At 40.6% G+C, this 13,229-nt stretch overlaps 1 protein-coding gene across 3 annotated transcripts in view; it reads right to left on the bottom strand.

The window, feature by feature from the left end:
• DYNC1I2 (dynein cytoplasmic 1 intermediate chain 2) overlaps positions 1 to 13,229 on the bottom strand; it is a 49,696-nt gene that overhangs the window by 1,712 nt on the left and 34,755 nt on the right. For all 3 annotated transcript variants that reach the window (XM_080927267.1, XM_080927266.1, XM_080927268.1), the window contains exons 12-15: positions 12,888 to 13,021; positions 11,737 to 11,881; positions 2,905 to 3,045; positions 399 to 524 (exon numbers count right to left, since the gene is read on the bottom strand). In XM_080927267.1, coding sequence (XP_080783393.1) covers positions 399 to 524; positions 2,905 to 3,045; positions 11,737 to 11,881; positions 12,888 to 13,021 — 546 coding nt within the window. The remainder of the gene's footprint in view (positions 1 to 398; positions 525 to 2,904; positions 3,046 to 11,736; positions 11,882 to 12,887; positions 13,022 to 13,229) is intronic.

Below are 13,229 nucleotides of genomic sequence, written 5' to 3'. Positions count from 1 at the left end.
TATATTTGCATTAACTATTCTTGGGAAAAACAACTAGCAAAAGATGCTATCTTTGATTTCTACTATCTAGTTCAAACAAATCTATGAATACACAACAATAAAATTTTATCTCAGTATCAATTCTATAAAACTCCAAGTCTACTTTGTAAATCCCACATTTTCCTGTCTGAATCTAGAAACACAGTGCTGTCATACATGGTTACCCTCACATCTGCTGCATGAGAGCACAGGATGCCCACTTAGAGAGACGGCCTTACAAGCTGCTTCTGCGGTGGGAAGCACACAACCATGTCATTTGTACAATTCATGAACCACACTGTTAGACTCAGCCACCGCAACACCTTCACGACAATGCCACTAAGCGAATGTGTCAAAACTATAGGCAGCAAGCCCCATACCTCTCCCACATCATATATGACAATCTGTCCTTCAGAATCACCCACGGCGATTTCTCTTCCCGAGTGGGTCCATCTCACACGATTAAGAGCAGGGTTGCCCTCCACAGAAATGCTGGCAGCCGGTACCTAAGCCATTTAAAATACAGCATAAGTAAAAGTTTCTGAACATGTAAAATGGTACTTCTTCTCCAATCTGTGTTTCTAAAAGGAGATGAGACTAGATAAAAAATTCCCCCACCTTCCTCTTTCTTCAGACATTTATAATGATGACATCACCCCCTGAAGACGAGTTGGGAAAATATAAAGTACTTATCTAAGAAATTTGTACATGGCTGCACGCATCTCCCTAGTAAAGGTTTTCTTTCTTTTTTAAAAAAGATTTATTTATTTATGTATATGAGTACACTGTAGCTGTCTTCAGTCACACAAGATCCTATTGCAGATGGTGCTCTTAACCACTGAGCCATCTCTTCAGCCCCTAGTAAAGGGTTTTTATGTTTAACTTCTTTAAGCAGTCAAGTTGTTTAAAACATGTGACTAAAATTCATTTTAAAAAGAAAATATTTCCAATACCCTCATAAACAGATCACAGTTCAGTCTTTTTTAAAAAATATTTATTTATTTATATATTTACTTATTTATATGAGTACACTGTAGTTGCCTTTAGATACACCAGAAGAGAAATTGGATCCCATTACAGATGGTTGTGAGCCACCATGTGGTTGCTGGGAATTGAACTCAGGATGTCTGGGAGAGCAGTCAGTGCTCTTAACCCCTGAGCCATCTCTCCAGCCCCCACAGTTCAGTCTTGAAGGAAAGGAATTACTTTTGCAGCTTGTATCTTCCCCAGCTAAAACCAGTTAATTTGACAGACAGCAGATCCTAGAAACAGTTCACACTGTTGGAACAAATAGCTTTCCCAAGCCCCAGCTCCAAGGAAGGCAGGAGACAGCACCTATGAAAGGGTTAGGGTTCTGAAATCTGACTGCACATCTGCTACACTCAGGGTAACATTCACTGAGGCAGACTAAAAAGCATAATTAAACTTATGAGTTTTGAAATATGACCAAAGTAGTCTGGATTAGCCCAGAGATATTATAATCAAACTATTAAAAGAAAGATCTTCATTTAATTACGGCCATAAATTTTTGGTAGAGAAATCCAAACTAAGAAAATAAACTTGGGGGCTGGAGAGATGGCTCAGTGGTTAAGAGCACTGACTGTTCTTCCATAGCTCCAGAGTTCAATTCCCAGCAACCACGTGGTGACTCACAACCATCTGTTATGGGATCTGATGCCCTCTTCTGGTGTGTCTGAGACAGCTACAGTGAACTTATACATAATAAATAAATAAATCTTTAGGAAAAGGAACTTGGACAAGGCATGATTGGTGGTGTATGCCTTTAATCACCACACAAGGCACGGGGTTGAGTGTCAGGAAGAAGCAGGAGACCCTCTGTGAGTTCAGAGCCAGCATTCTAGAGCTATGTAGTCAGCTTGCCAAACAAATACATACATACATAAATAAGTAAATGAACAAATTAACGATAGTAAATAAGAATAGTATTAAAATTCTTGCATTTCCAACATATTTGTCCCTTCCTCATCTTTGTATAACTAAGTACTTGACTTCCAGGAATCAGGAGAGATGGAGGGCACCAATGACTTTTCCACAACCACTACTGACAATTGTTAGGATCACATCTGCTAAACAGAGCCAATACAGGACCTAAGGGGCCTCTATAAACTAGCTAAGGACATAGTCATAGACACAGTTGAATTGCATTGCCAAACTTGGCATAGCGATTAAGAAATGCGGTAGTTCCTATATTATTAGTATTTATGATGTTGGGATTTATACCCAGGGTCTTGTATGTGCTAAGCTAATATTCTACCTCTGAGTTACTTGTCCAGACCTTGTATTTCTGAGACAGTATCTTGCCATGCGGGTAGCCTCTAACTCAGATGACACTCCTGTCTCTGCCTCCCAAGTCTTGGGTTCAACCTGCATGTGCCATCATGCTCAGCTCCATATTCACTTTACAGTTACTGGTCACTGATCTTAATCCTTCATGGGAAAAGGCCATGGAAATGCATAGCTTTCTTTCAAACATGTGAGGCTAAGGCTAGCATTCATGGATGGTACACAATCCTATCAAGGCTGACAGGGATTGCAGAATAAAGGTTAACATACTCTGACAATACTCTGACAATGTACAGACTCCGCTCTCTAGCCTAAGAACGAGAACATAGTCTCTGCGCCATGTCAGCTTTGCCTGGACAGGAATGCGCAGCTGCTTCCTGCAGTAAGAACACAGTGTTCCCAGCACTGCCATCTCTCCCTGCAGCTCAGCACAGCATGCTGTTTGTTATATAGGGGACAAAGCTTATTTGGTTTCTTTGTGATGAAGCTACAATCACAGAGCACTTTTACATTCCTTGGGAATAAAAGAAATTTCACAAATTATTCAATAAATCTCCAATTTTCTGTCATTTCCCAGCTCACCTCTGTGTCATTGTTGAGATTCCATAGATCCAGTCTCCCCATGCCATCCACACAGGCAAACAGGGCGGGGTGGGTGGGTGACCACATAACATCATAGACATAGTCTGAATTATCTTCAAATGAGTACAAAGGCTTGTTATTCTAAAAAGGAAAAGTTTGTTTTTAGCACAGTCAGCATACGAGATGCACAGACATGCTTACCCACTCATGCTGACACACACCAGAGACCCTAAGGCACAGTTCCATACAATGTGTCTCCCTAATGTACTACAGTCGCCTGGCGTTATGAACTAAGTACTAGGTGGCACTGTCCGTCTAGCTAGCAGCGGTCACACTACCTTTGAAGAGGGAATGAATGAGCCTCAGAACACTTGACAGTGAGCAGCTCCTGGAAGACAACAGCAGAGGCCCTGGCCTTCTTGAGAAATCTCCCTGTTTCGGAAGCAGGTAAAGCAACAAGGAGAGCAAAAGCAAAGTCTCACAGTCTCCAGCAAAAATGAGACAGACTTCAGTTATAGGCTGGGGAGCCAGACTCTGCAAGTTGTAAGACCAAACAGTAAGTATGAACATCTGTTTGGGAAGAGGTGACTGACAGCCACAGCGCAGATGCTTGTTACTTGGCACAGAGCAGTCTGAGAACAGCAGAAACCAGAAGAGTTTATCATGTTTCCATGGACACTGAACACTACAGGTGGGGGATGGAAGCAAAGTCTCCTGCGCTTGTCTGGGCCTCACATACTCTTACCCTGACAGACTAGAGTGCAGGAGCAGGTGGGAAGCAGTTCTCTATCTACCATGTGGGCCTCAGGCCTGATCTCAGGTTGTCAGTCTTGGTGCAAAACACCTTTACCTGTTAAGCCATCTTACTAGCCCAATTAAAAAAGGAAAAATATAGGATATTTAATGTCAATATCATGGTTATTACAGTAGCCCATACTGCCTGACTAAAAACAAAACAAAAACAACAAACCCTACTATCCCCTGCAAATTAACAAAAATTAAAAAACAAAAAACTAAGCCAAACACAGAAAAGAATATTTTTTCTTTTAAAGTCACTGTTCTGAGAATAACGATACAGACTGCCCTTCCTGAAATGTATACAATCACTTGGTAAGCTTTGTAAAGTCACCGCAGAGGTGACTCACTGGGATTTCTGGCACTCTAATGAGTCTAAAGGCTTTGACTACTGTGACAGTACTTCGGACAGCCCACTTCCAGGCACTTTCAAGGCCTATATCCAAAAACCTAAAACAAAGTTGCTGACAATCACATTCATATATTCAATTCAAGTGTGTGTGCTGGGGACTTGGAGTAGCTCAGTGGCAGAGCACTTGCCTAGCATTCTGGAAGCATTAGAGTCAGTCTCTGGAGAAAACAAAAATGTGATGATGTATATGCTGGACATGGCTCAGTGGTAGAACAATTGCCCAGCATGCACTAGACTCCATGTTCAAGCAGACTACTGCAAAAAAGGGCAAAGTCACAAACATTTCAATTTCACAAAATGGGCAATAATGTCATGGAACGGTACTTAATCACAAGGATGCACATGAAAACATCTGGCAATGTCACTTTGCCCACTAGAAGGTTAGAAAGGAAAACACCAGAAAACTCCAAGTAGGGACGAGAGTACAGAGCAATCGGACCCATACATACCCTACTGGTGCATGAGGAACTGGCAGACTCACTTGGAAGTGCCAGGTACTAGCTCTTCAAGCTGGACACATATACATGTCCTCTGGCCAAGCCATTCCACGCTAGGTGTAAACTCACAGAACCGACTGATTATGGCAATCGAAAGACAGCTATGACCTGGCACTGTCGTATACCCCTGTAATCCCAGTACATGGAAAGATCATACGTTTAAAGACAGCCTGGGCTACACCGCATGACACAAAAAACAAAAGGGAGAAAAAGACAATGTCTTCCAGTGGAAGTAAAGTAACGCACATCTCATTAGCAGATGGGCACATGAGAACTGTTTTATTTACGTGGCTGGAGAGAATGATCTGGAACTATACTCAGTGATGAGACTTACAATAACAATGTCCAGCCTCAATGAGTACACACTCCTTTCTACAAACCACAAATTATTTAAAAAGCAATATGAAAACTAGATTAAAACATTTAAAATAAAAAGAAGATTGCTAACTCTTTCAGGAAATGGTTAGATCAAATATTTAATCTCTTTGGTGGACTGCTATATAGCCTGGGTAAAAGATTACAACTTATTATTTTAAAAAAATTTTTTTGTTTTATTTTCAATACAGAGTTTCTCTGTGTAGCTGTGGCTGTCCTGGAACTCTCTCTCTGGAGACTAGGCTGACCTCAAATTCAGAATCTGCCTGCCTCTGCCTCCTGAGTGCTGGGATTAAAGGCGTGTACCACATCCCACTCACGCTGAAAAGATAACAATTTTTAAAATTAAGTAAAAGAAGACAAAATGTCTTTCAATTTAAAATGTGACTATTTAAAAACTTTTCTCTAGCTTAATTGAAAAAAAAAAAGTTATCTTAGGATTAGCTAGTTTTACCCCACTGAGAAAAAGCACATATTTAACATCAAATAATGTTTCATAGAGCAGTAATTTAATATATAATGCTACAAATTAAAATCCCAAGTGGAACATTTTAACTATCTTTTGAAAGTGCCATCTTCCTTTACTTTGAAGAGCACTTCTGCCTAACTGGCACTGAGGCAGCAGGGAGAGCCGGAGCGGGATGGGCCCAGCCTGTGTTTCAGCCCAGCCAGCAGCCAGCTTCAGGCTTTGAGACAGTCACTCTCTCTTTTTAAGCCTGTTTCCTTGTGTATAAAACAAAGGCTTCAAACTTGGTGGTGTGAAGCTTGACTGTTTGTTGGGGCCACCTTAAAAATATATATAAGTATAGTGTTTTAAGGTCTCTCTCATGGGGTCTGATTTCAGTGGTCTGGGTATCAGGAGGTACTTCAGAGTCTAAAAAGCTGCTCCTGCATATGACCAAGAATGAGAACCTCTAAGCCATATAATGCATAACAGATTGTTCTCTTACTCACAAACAGCCTGTGAAAACATTATTTGCCAAAAAGAAATCCAGACAAAGGGCGTCTGTGAAAAACAACTAGCATTTGAATGAACAGAATAATCATTTGGTTCTGCTGTAACACCAAACACTGAAGATCAAGGGACAGGCCATGCTGTTTTCCCTAAGCTCAAGGTATGCACTGGGTGGCATATGTTGTCCTAAAATTCATGTCTGCCTAGTACTTGTAAATGTGACCAAGTTGGTTACACTGTATCAGGGTAGGAAAACGGAATATCAGGGTGGGCTACGTCTACTATGTCTTGCATTCTTAAAAAGTGAAAATGTGGATGTAGAGATCTAAGGAAGCAAACAGGTTCAGTCACGTGCTCATGACAAAGGCAGAGACCTGCAATAATGACCGCTGAAGGCCCAAGAACACTAAGGATTCCTGCCACTCACCAGATGCTAGAAGACAAGCATGGAGCAAGTTCTCAGGCTCTCCAATGCTAAGCAGCCTCCTCACTGATAACAAATTCCTGTTATTTCAAGCCGCTCTGTGATAAGCTGCTACGGCAGCAATAATAACCTGATACAGGTAGTTGTTTTCAAAGCCGGGATAATTGGGGAGTTCTAGACTAGTAAAAAGAGTCTCCATATTCAAGACATCAGGACTAACAGGGAGCTGGAAATAACTAAGCCCTCAATTTGGATAAGAGAAATAAACAAGTTTCCTTGAAAAGAAATCATTACGGGGCTGGAGAAATGGCTCAGGGGTTAAGAGCACGTACTGCCTTTGCTGAGGACAACATTCACATCCTACAAACTTCCTGCTCCAGGGATCCCATGCTTCTGACCCAATGCTCTTGTGCACATACTAAACACACATGTAAACTCTCTCTCTCTCTCTCTCTCTCTCTCTCTCTCTCTCTCTCTCTCTCTCTCTCTCACACACACACACACACACACACACACACACACACACACACACACACAAATCATTCCAAGGTCAAAAGTAAATTCACATATTACCTAATTAAGATAATCTTTGCAGAGTATATCTATTAAAACCAGTAAGAACTAGTCTTACATGGCAGATGCAGATAGCCCTACTTCAGCACTGTCCAGGAGAGAGGGAGTCCTGCACTACAGACTGTGGGAACCAACTCCCCCATGGCAAGGCTAGCTTTCCTTGAAGATGAACGAATCAAGCTTTTCTTAGCTTGATGCCACTGAATATTCAAATGATAAAACTCCTTTTGTTCTAATTCCTTGCTCACCAAGCAACCTTCTGATTATAATTTGGCTTCCCATGTGGGTAGTCTACAAAGAAACAATGAGCTGGTCAGACCAGCAGGAATATCTGGGCCCTTCTGGCAGTTAAGTTTCTACTGTAAATTAATAAATTGACATTCTCCAATGGACCAGTGTCTTAGGAGCCTGTTAGCTACATTCAGCATTCCCTTGTCTAATCAATTCCAGTAGCTGACAAAATTGAGTTTCTAAATATGCAAAGGAGGCTAGACACTGGCCTGTCATAACTCCTGCAGTAAGTGCCACCTGGTGGCGCTGGGTCTGTAGCGCCAGCCAGCCTTCCCTCAGATATCCCCTCAGTTCAAACTGAGTTTTCATTTTCACTTGTCTACTGCGTGAACATTTCTTTTCCTTTCTTTTTGAGACAAGGTTTTCTGTGTAGCCCTGGCTGTCCCAGAACAGCCTTGAACTCACACAAATCCTTCCTCCTCTGTTTAATGCTAGTGTTGCTGTGAATTAAGCAGGCACATTGACATAGTGGGCACTGAAACACTGCTCTGTGAAAAGCTTAAGTTACAAATGGATTGCAAAAAAACTAAAAACGATTTTAAGGAATGTCCCTATTAACAATCCTAACTCTGCCACTTCACAGTAAGAATGGTTGGGAAACTAGAATATACTCTGCATACATTCAAACACCATCTCCCAGAAATACTTCTTGAAGAACAAAGTCTATTAAGATGTGCTGAAACATTCATCTAATTACCAGGTTAGACCTGAAATCATTATCTTCCGTGTTACCCTGAAGAAACTGTTGTTACAAATTTGTTCTCCCTGCTGTTTTTCAGAACTACTAATGTGCTTCTACTGTGGACTTTCAAGTTGAGTGTTTTGAGATTTTAATTGTGTCTTCTAAATATTATAGAAGCAATATCTTGGTTGAAGTTCACTATTATGAAAGAGATAGGCATGGTGGCTCATGTCTTTAATTCTAGTACCTGGGAGGGAGAAGCAAGCAGATCTCTCTGAGTTTGAGAACAGCTTGGTCTGGCTACTGAGTTCCAGGACTGTCAGGGCTATGTAGAGAAACCTTGTCTCAAAATCAATACAAAACAGCATTAACAAAAACTTCAGCAATATGTAGATGATCGTTATTTCCTTCTCTGTGTTTTCCACACTGCAGATAGCAGTCACAAAGTATCCAGAGCAATCTGATGAACCGGAACCATGAGGCTAGCTTTTAATTTTTCCAACCAAGCTAAGATCAGGGAGCTCCACACTCCGGACTGTTTTAGAGTGCACGTGAGCAGTGCCAGACTGCAGTCTCCGCAATCCACTCTTACAAACTCCACGAGGAGAAAGGAAGAATCCTGTCTCAAACTGGGGCAGAGCCAATCTTAGTGAACAGAGATACAGCAGTATCTAATGACTCCTTCTCCCCAGTTTACAGGGCTCAGCTCCTAGGGCAGGAGAGCATATAAACAGGAGAGGCGGAGATATACAGGCGTTATGCATTAACGTCTGTTAAATGTATAAATGTGAGCAGCTGTTTTAAAAGCTTCAAATAGGGGCCTGAAGAGATGGCTGTGTAGTTTAGAGTACTGGCTGCTTTGGTAGAGGACTTAGGTTTAATTGCCAGCATTCATATGGTAGCTCAAAACCATCGGTAACTCTAGTTCCAGGGGATCCAATGTCCTCTTCTGGTCTCTGAGGGCACTGGGCCTGTATGTAGTCCACAGGCATACATATAGGTAAAACACTCACACGTGTAAAATAAATAAAGTTTAAAAATTTTAAAATAAAAGCTTCGACAGAATTGGAATAATGTTTTTAAAGTAATTTTAAGATGCTGTCTGCTATTGATTAGCATTTATTATCCATGAGCATGTATAGTACTCAGTATTCCAGCACACGCAGGGCCTTGATCAAATTATTTATACATAGCAACAACTAAACTAGGAAGCATAAATGCAAGTCTGAAATCAGTTGTCTAAGAACACAATTGTGCCACCCCCCCCACATACACACACATGTGCGTGCACACATTTATAAATATAAATTTACCTAGTAGATGAGGCTTCTTGACAGTTCACAGAACAGAACTGTTTGCTGAAAGGATAAACTAATAGATAGTAGTTCTTGGTCTTTTTTTTTTTTCTTCCTGAATTAGGATTGAACCCAGGACCTCACACACAGTAGACAAGTGTACTATCACTAAACTATATAAAAACTACATAGTTCAAGACAATTCTGTTAATATTTTAAGGGGTTCTTGGTCATGCATGATGTAAAAATATACTATTCTACACTGGCTCATCCTTTGGCCACTAGGAAGAGTGTTAGGGGCAGGGAAGAGATATGTATCATATTTGAGAGTGAATAAAAAAAAAACAATAAAATGTAATTAACGAGGAAAAGAGAGATGCCTGCCTACCATTCTTACCCTAGTCTCTCCTGGGACAGGGGAGATGGCTGAGTGGAGAGAGGGACCTGAGCACAGGCCTGACCATCCGAGTTCTAGCCTCTGTCTGGCAAGGGAGCAGAAGGAACTAATCTGGAGCTGTCCTGTGATTTGTACTTATGCACTTTGGCAGAAGCACACCAGCATTCACCCACATACACAATACCTACATCGCATACAAACACAAATAAATAAAAGCAACCTCTATGTTGAAACAGAGAAACAGAAACAAGAACTATTAAGGAAGCATCTATACAGAACCACAAAACAAATGCCCCTCAGTCTGCTGCCCCAGGCAAGGTCACTCAAGTAGGTAAGACGAGCTCTTCACTTTCAAATCCTGTTCATGTACATTCAAATTTAAAGGACACTGGCAAACTGAAGATCTGACATCTAAAAACCAACCATGTAGTCAGTTGCCAAATAATTAAGTAGGAAAGAAGCTGGCCGCGAATGTGTCAAAAGTAGAATGTCTCTCTTGACTCTTATAGGGCTAGTACATAAGAAAGCACACCCAGAAATTTTGTAATTTATATTGATATTTGAAGCCAATGTGGAAATGGTAGATTTTATCTTTCTAATTCTGCATCTTGCTTTGTTTACTAGCAGAGTGTATAGTTTCCCATATTCACAGAACTGTAGATCATGCTTGACTTTGCTCATGGCCATGAGACTCTTCTTTCTCTACCCTTTCTCCAGTGTAAGATCTAAGGGTGAGTGAGAAGACTGATTAAATGCACTTAGGCTCTGACCCAATGAGAACGATGCCTGCTGCGTGCTGGACAGTGTGTAGGCACTTTCTAGATATTTCCTCCATAGACTTAAGTGCTACTTTTGTGTCTGTTAATGTCAACGCTGAAAATGCTCAACTTTAGAGGGCAAGCTCTGCAAGGCTGTTTTCTAAATCATTTCATGTTAGGCTGAGAGTGAGGGCCGACAGGACAAGAGTGAACATGAAGTGTACTCTGGATGCTGAGGCCAGAACTTAATAAGCACACAACCAGGAACTCACTACAGTAGAAAGCATCTCTTTAAGATTACTACTACATTTTTGGGCTGGAAAGATGACTTGGTGGTTAAGAGCGGCTGCTCTTCCAGAGGTCCTGAGTCCATTTCCCAACAGCCACATGGTGGCTCACAACCATCTTTAATGGGATCTGATGCCCTCTTCTGGTGTGTCTGAAGACAGCTACAGTGTACTTACATATATAAAATAAATACATGTTTTTTTTAAAAAAAAAATACTAGATTTTCTAAAAGATTTTAAGAACCACAGCATGTCTCTAAACTTTGTTCCATGGTGAAGGATTCAAAATGTCAACATTAAGATAAAGTAGATTGACAAGAAAAATAAGACTTACAACACAGCTCAGATAGACTAGGATACACCAAATGTGCAATTTTTCTAGTTAACACTATGGTCGAGTAGAAGAACTTGAAAGCAAGCAAGTTAAATTAAATATAAAGTAAGGTCAAGAAAAATGACAGTCTATCACAGAGGCCATGCTCCCTAAGCTCTGTCTGTGAGACTCTCACTGGCCAAGCCAAGCTACACTCACTGGAATTACTGGAGGAACAGTTTCATCACTAAGTGCGTATTTCAGTAACCAGTTTACTAAGCTTCAACAATCAAAGTTAGTTATACTACACAAGAAAACAAACACACATGTGCCTTCACAATGATTTCTCATTGACTCAAGTTTATTGTGTAGTCTTATTGTGCTGGACTTACTGTGAATAAATGGTCTCTGTCTTTCCTCTATTTCCCATCACCTCTGTGAACCACTACAGTCCTGAATTAAGTCTCTTAGCTCTCCACAGAGCAAAGAATGGCTTTTGTGTGGAGCTGGGTAAAACTATATGAGGGCATATAGGGGATACCAGGGCCTTCTCCCCAACACAATTCAGAGGAAACAGATCTTTGCTTGAGAAGCCTATCTCCAACTGTTTGTGGGGTCATCGTACTTGTCACACCATGTGGCTCCTTACCTGGTTCTACTTACTAGGAAACAACTTCCGGTCATCTAAGATCTAGGACCATGTCTTTCCCTGCAGTATTAGAGCACCACCTTGTGTCAGGAAACTGACCAAATGAGCAGAATGCTGCATTTCAGATACCTTAGTTGTCCAAAGTTTTACTGTCCAGTCAAAAGATGAAGTGACAAACAGATGTGAGAAGTCTACTGCTCCAACGGCCGCGTGACAGTGGATTCCAGTGATGGGTCCCTGGTGTCCCTCAAACACCTCACTGATTCCAGCTTTGCTATTTCATAAAAGTGAACATGTTAGGGACCTCTCTTGGAAGTATACCACATATTATTTTCTTAACATCTTTACTTATTCATTTTTAGGACAGTGTCTACGCAGCCTGAACTGCTCTGGAACATTTTATGTAGGCCAGGATAGCTTCAAAACCAGAGATCCACCTTCCTCTGCCTCCAGAGTGTTAAGATTAGATGCCTTCACCATCATACCCAGCCAATGCATCTTATCATGGGTTTATACAGCAGACTTTGACTTAATTTCAAACATAATTCCGTGTTTATAGTTCATCAACCTAACTTATGCCAAATGACACTCTATTCAGATGTGGTAACACTACTAATACAGCAGGGCATTTTAGAGCCATAAACACCACGCTGTTGACAAGAGAACTCGTATTCTTTGGTGGTAGAACAAGGACAAAGAATGCTGTGTGGGGATGCTGTGTAGGGATGCTGTGTAGGAAACTATCTGGACTAATTTAAATCAAAAGCTTTGGAATGAAGGCAATCGGTATTGGAAATGAGGTCCAGATGTCAATGTTTTTAAAGGACAGCTAGACAATTTCAAAACAGACTCAACAGCAGGAGAACTATTAGTCAGCTTAACATGTGTAGTGACATTGCTATACCATTATCAGTAGGCTCAGACTAAAATTCAAAGTTCAAATGAACCTAAACAGAAAACAGGTGACAATCACATTTACAAACCTGAAGGTCAATATGTGGAACATATGTACTGCATTTCTAATTACTGAACATACCTCGTACCAGTAACTTCTGTGAGCACATGCACACACAGAGCCCTACAACATACCACAACCCACACAATCCAAAAACACATGAATCCAAACTACTATAGTTAAAAAAAAATTAACTTAAGTTTTCGGTGCCCGAACTTAATGTCCCAAGTCTTGGAGAGGATTCTACTTAAATAAGAAACAAGTTGTTTCAATGAGACGACTCAAGAAAAAAAATTAAACAACGGCTAATTCCTACTCGGTTTACCTGCCATGGCGGCATGCTGTATATACAGAACCTTCTTCGCTGCCCACAACAAAGTTGTTGACGTCTCCAACAGGGAAAGACATAGACGTTACAGCTACTGCCTTTGACTGTTTATGAACCAACTCCATGCTGTCCTACATAGAAAAAAATGAGAAAATGAATTTGCAAAGCTTTAATTTCAAATTTTATTAAAAAGCTTCTAGTTTTAACTAGTTTGTATGCTATTGTTTTAACATACTATTAATATAAACCTACCTCACTTAAATTAAAAAGCTTCGGTAAGATATATTTAAACTATCAACACACACTTAAGTTTATAATCTGTGCAATATTATAAAAATG

Source organism: Micromys minutus (genome assembly GCF_963924665.1).
Source record: "Micromys minutus genome assembly, chromosome: 13".
NCBI lineage: Eukaryota > Metazoa > Chordata > Mammalia > Rodentia > Muridae > Micromys > Micromys minutus.
The sequence above is the reverse complement of the archived record's forward strand: the minus strand, read 5'-3'. Positions and strand labels throughout refer to the sequence as shown.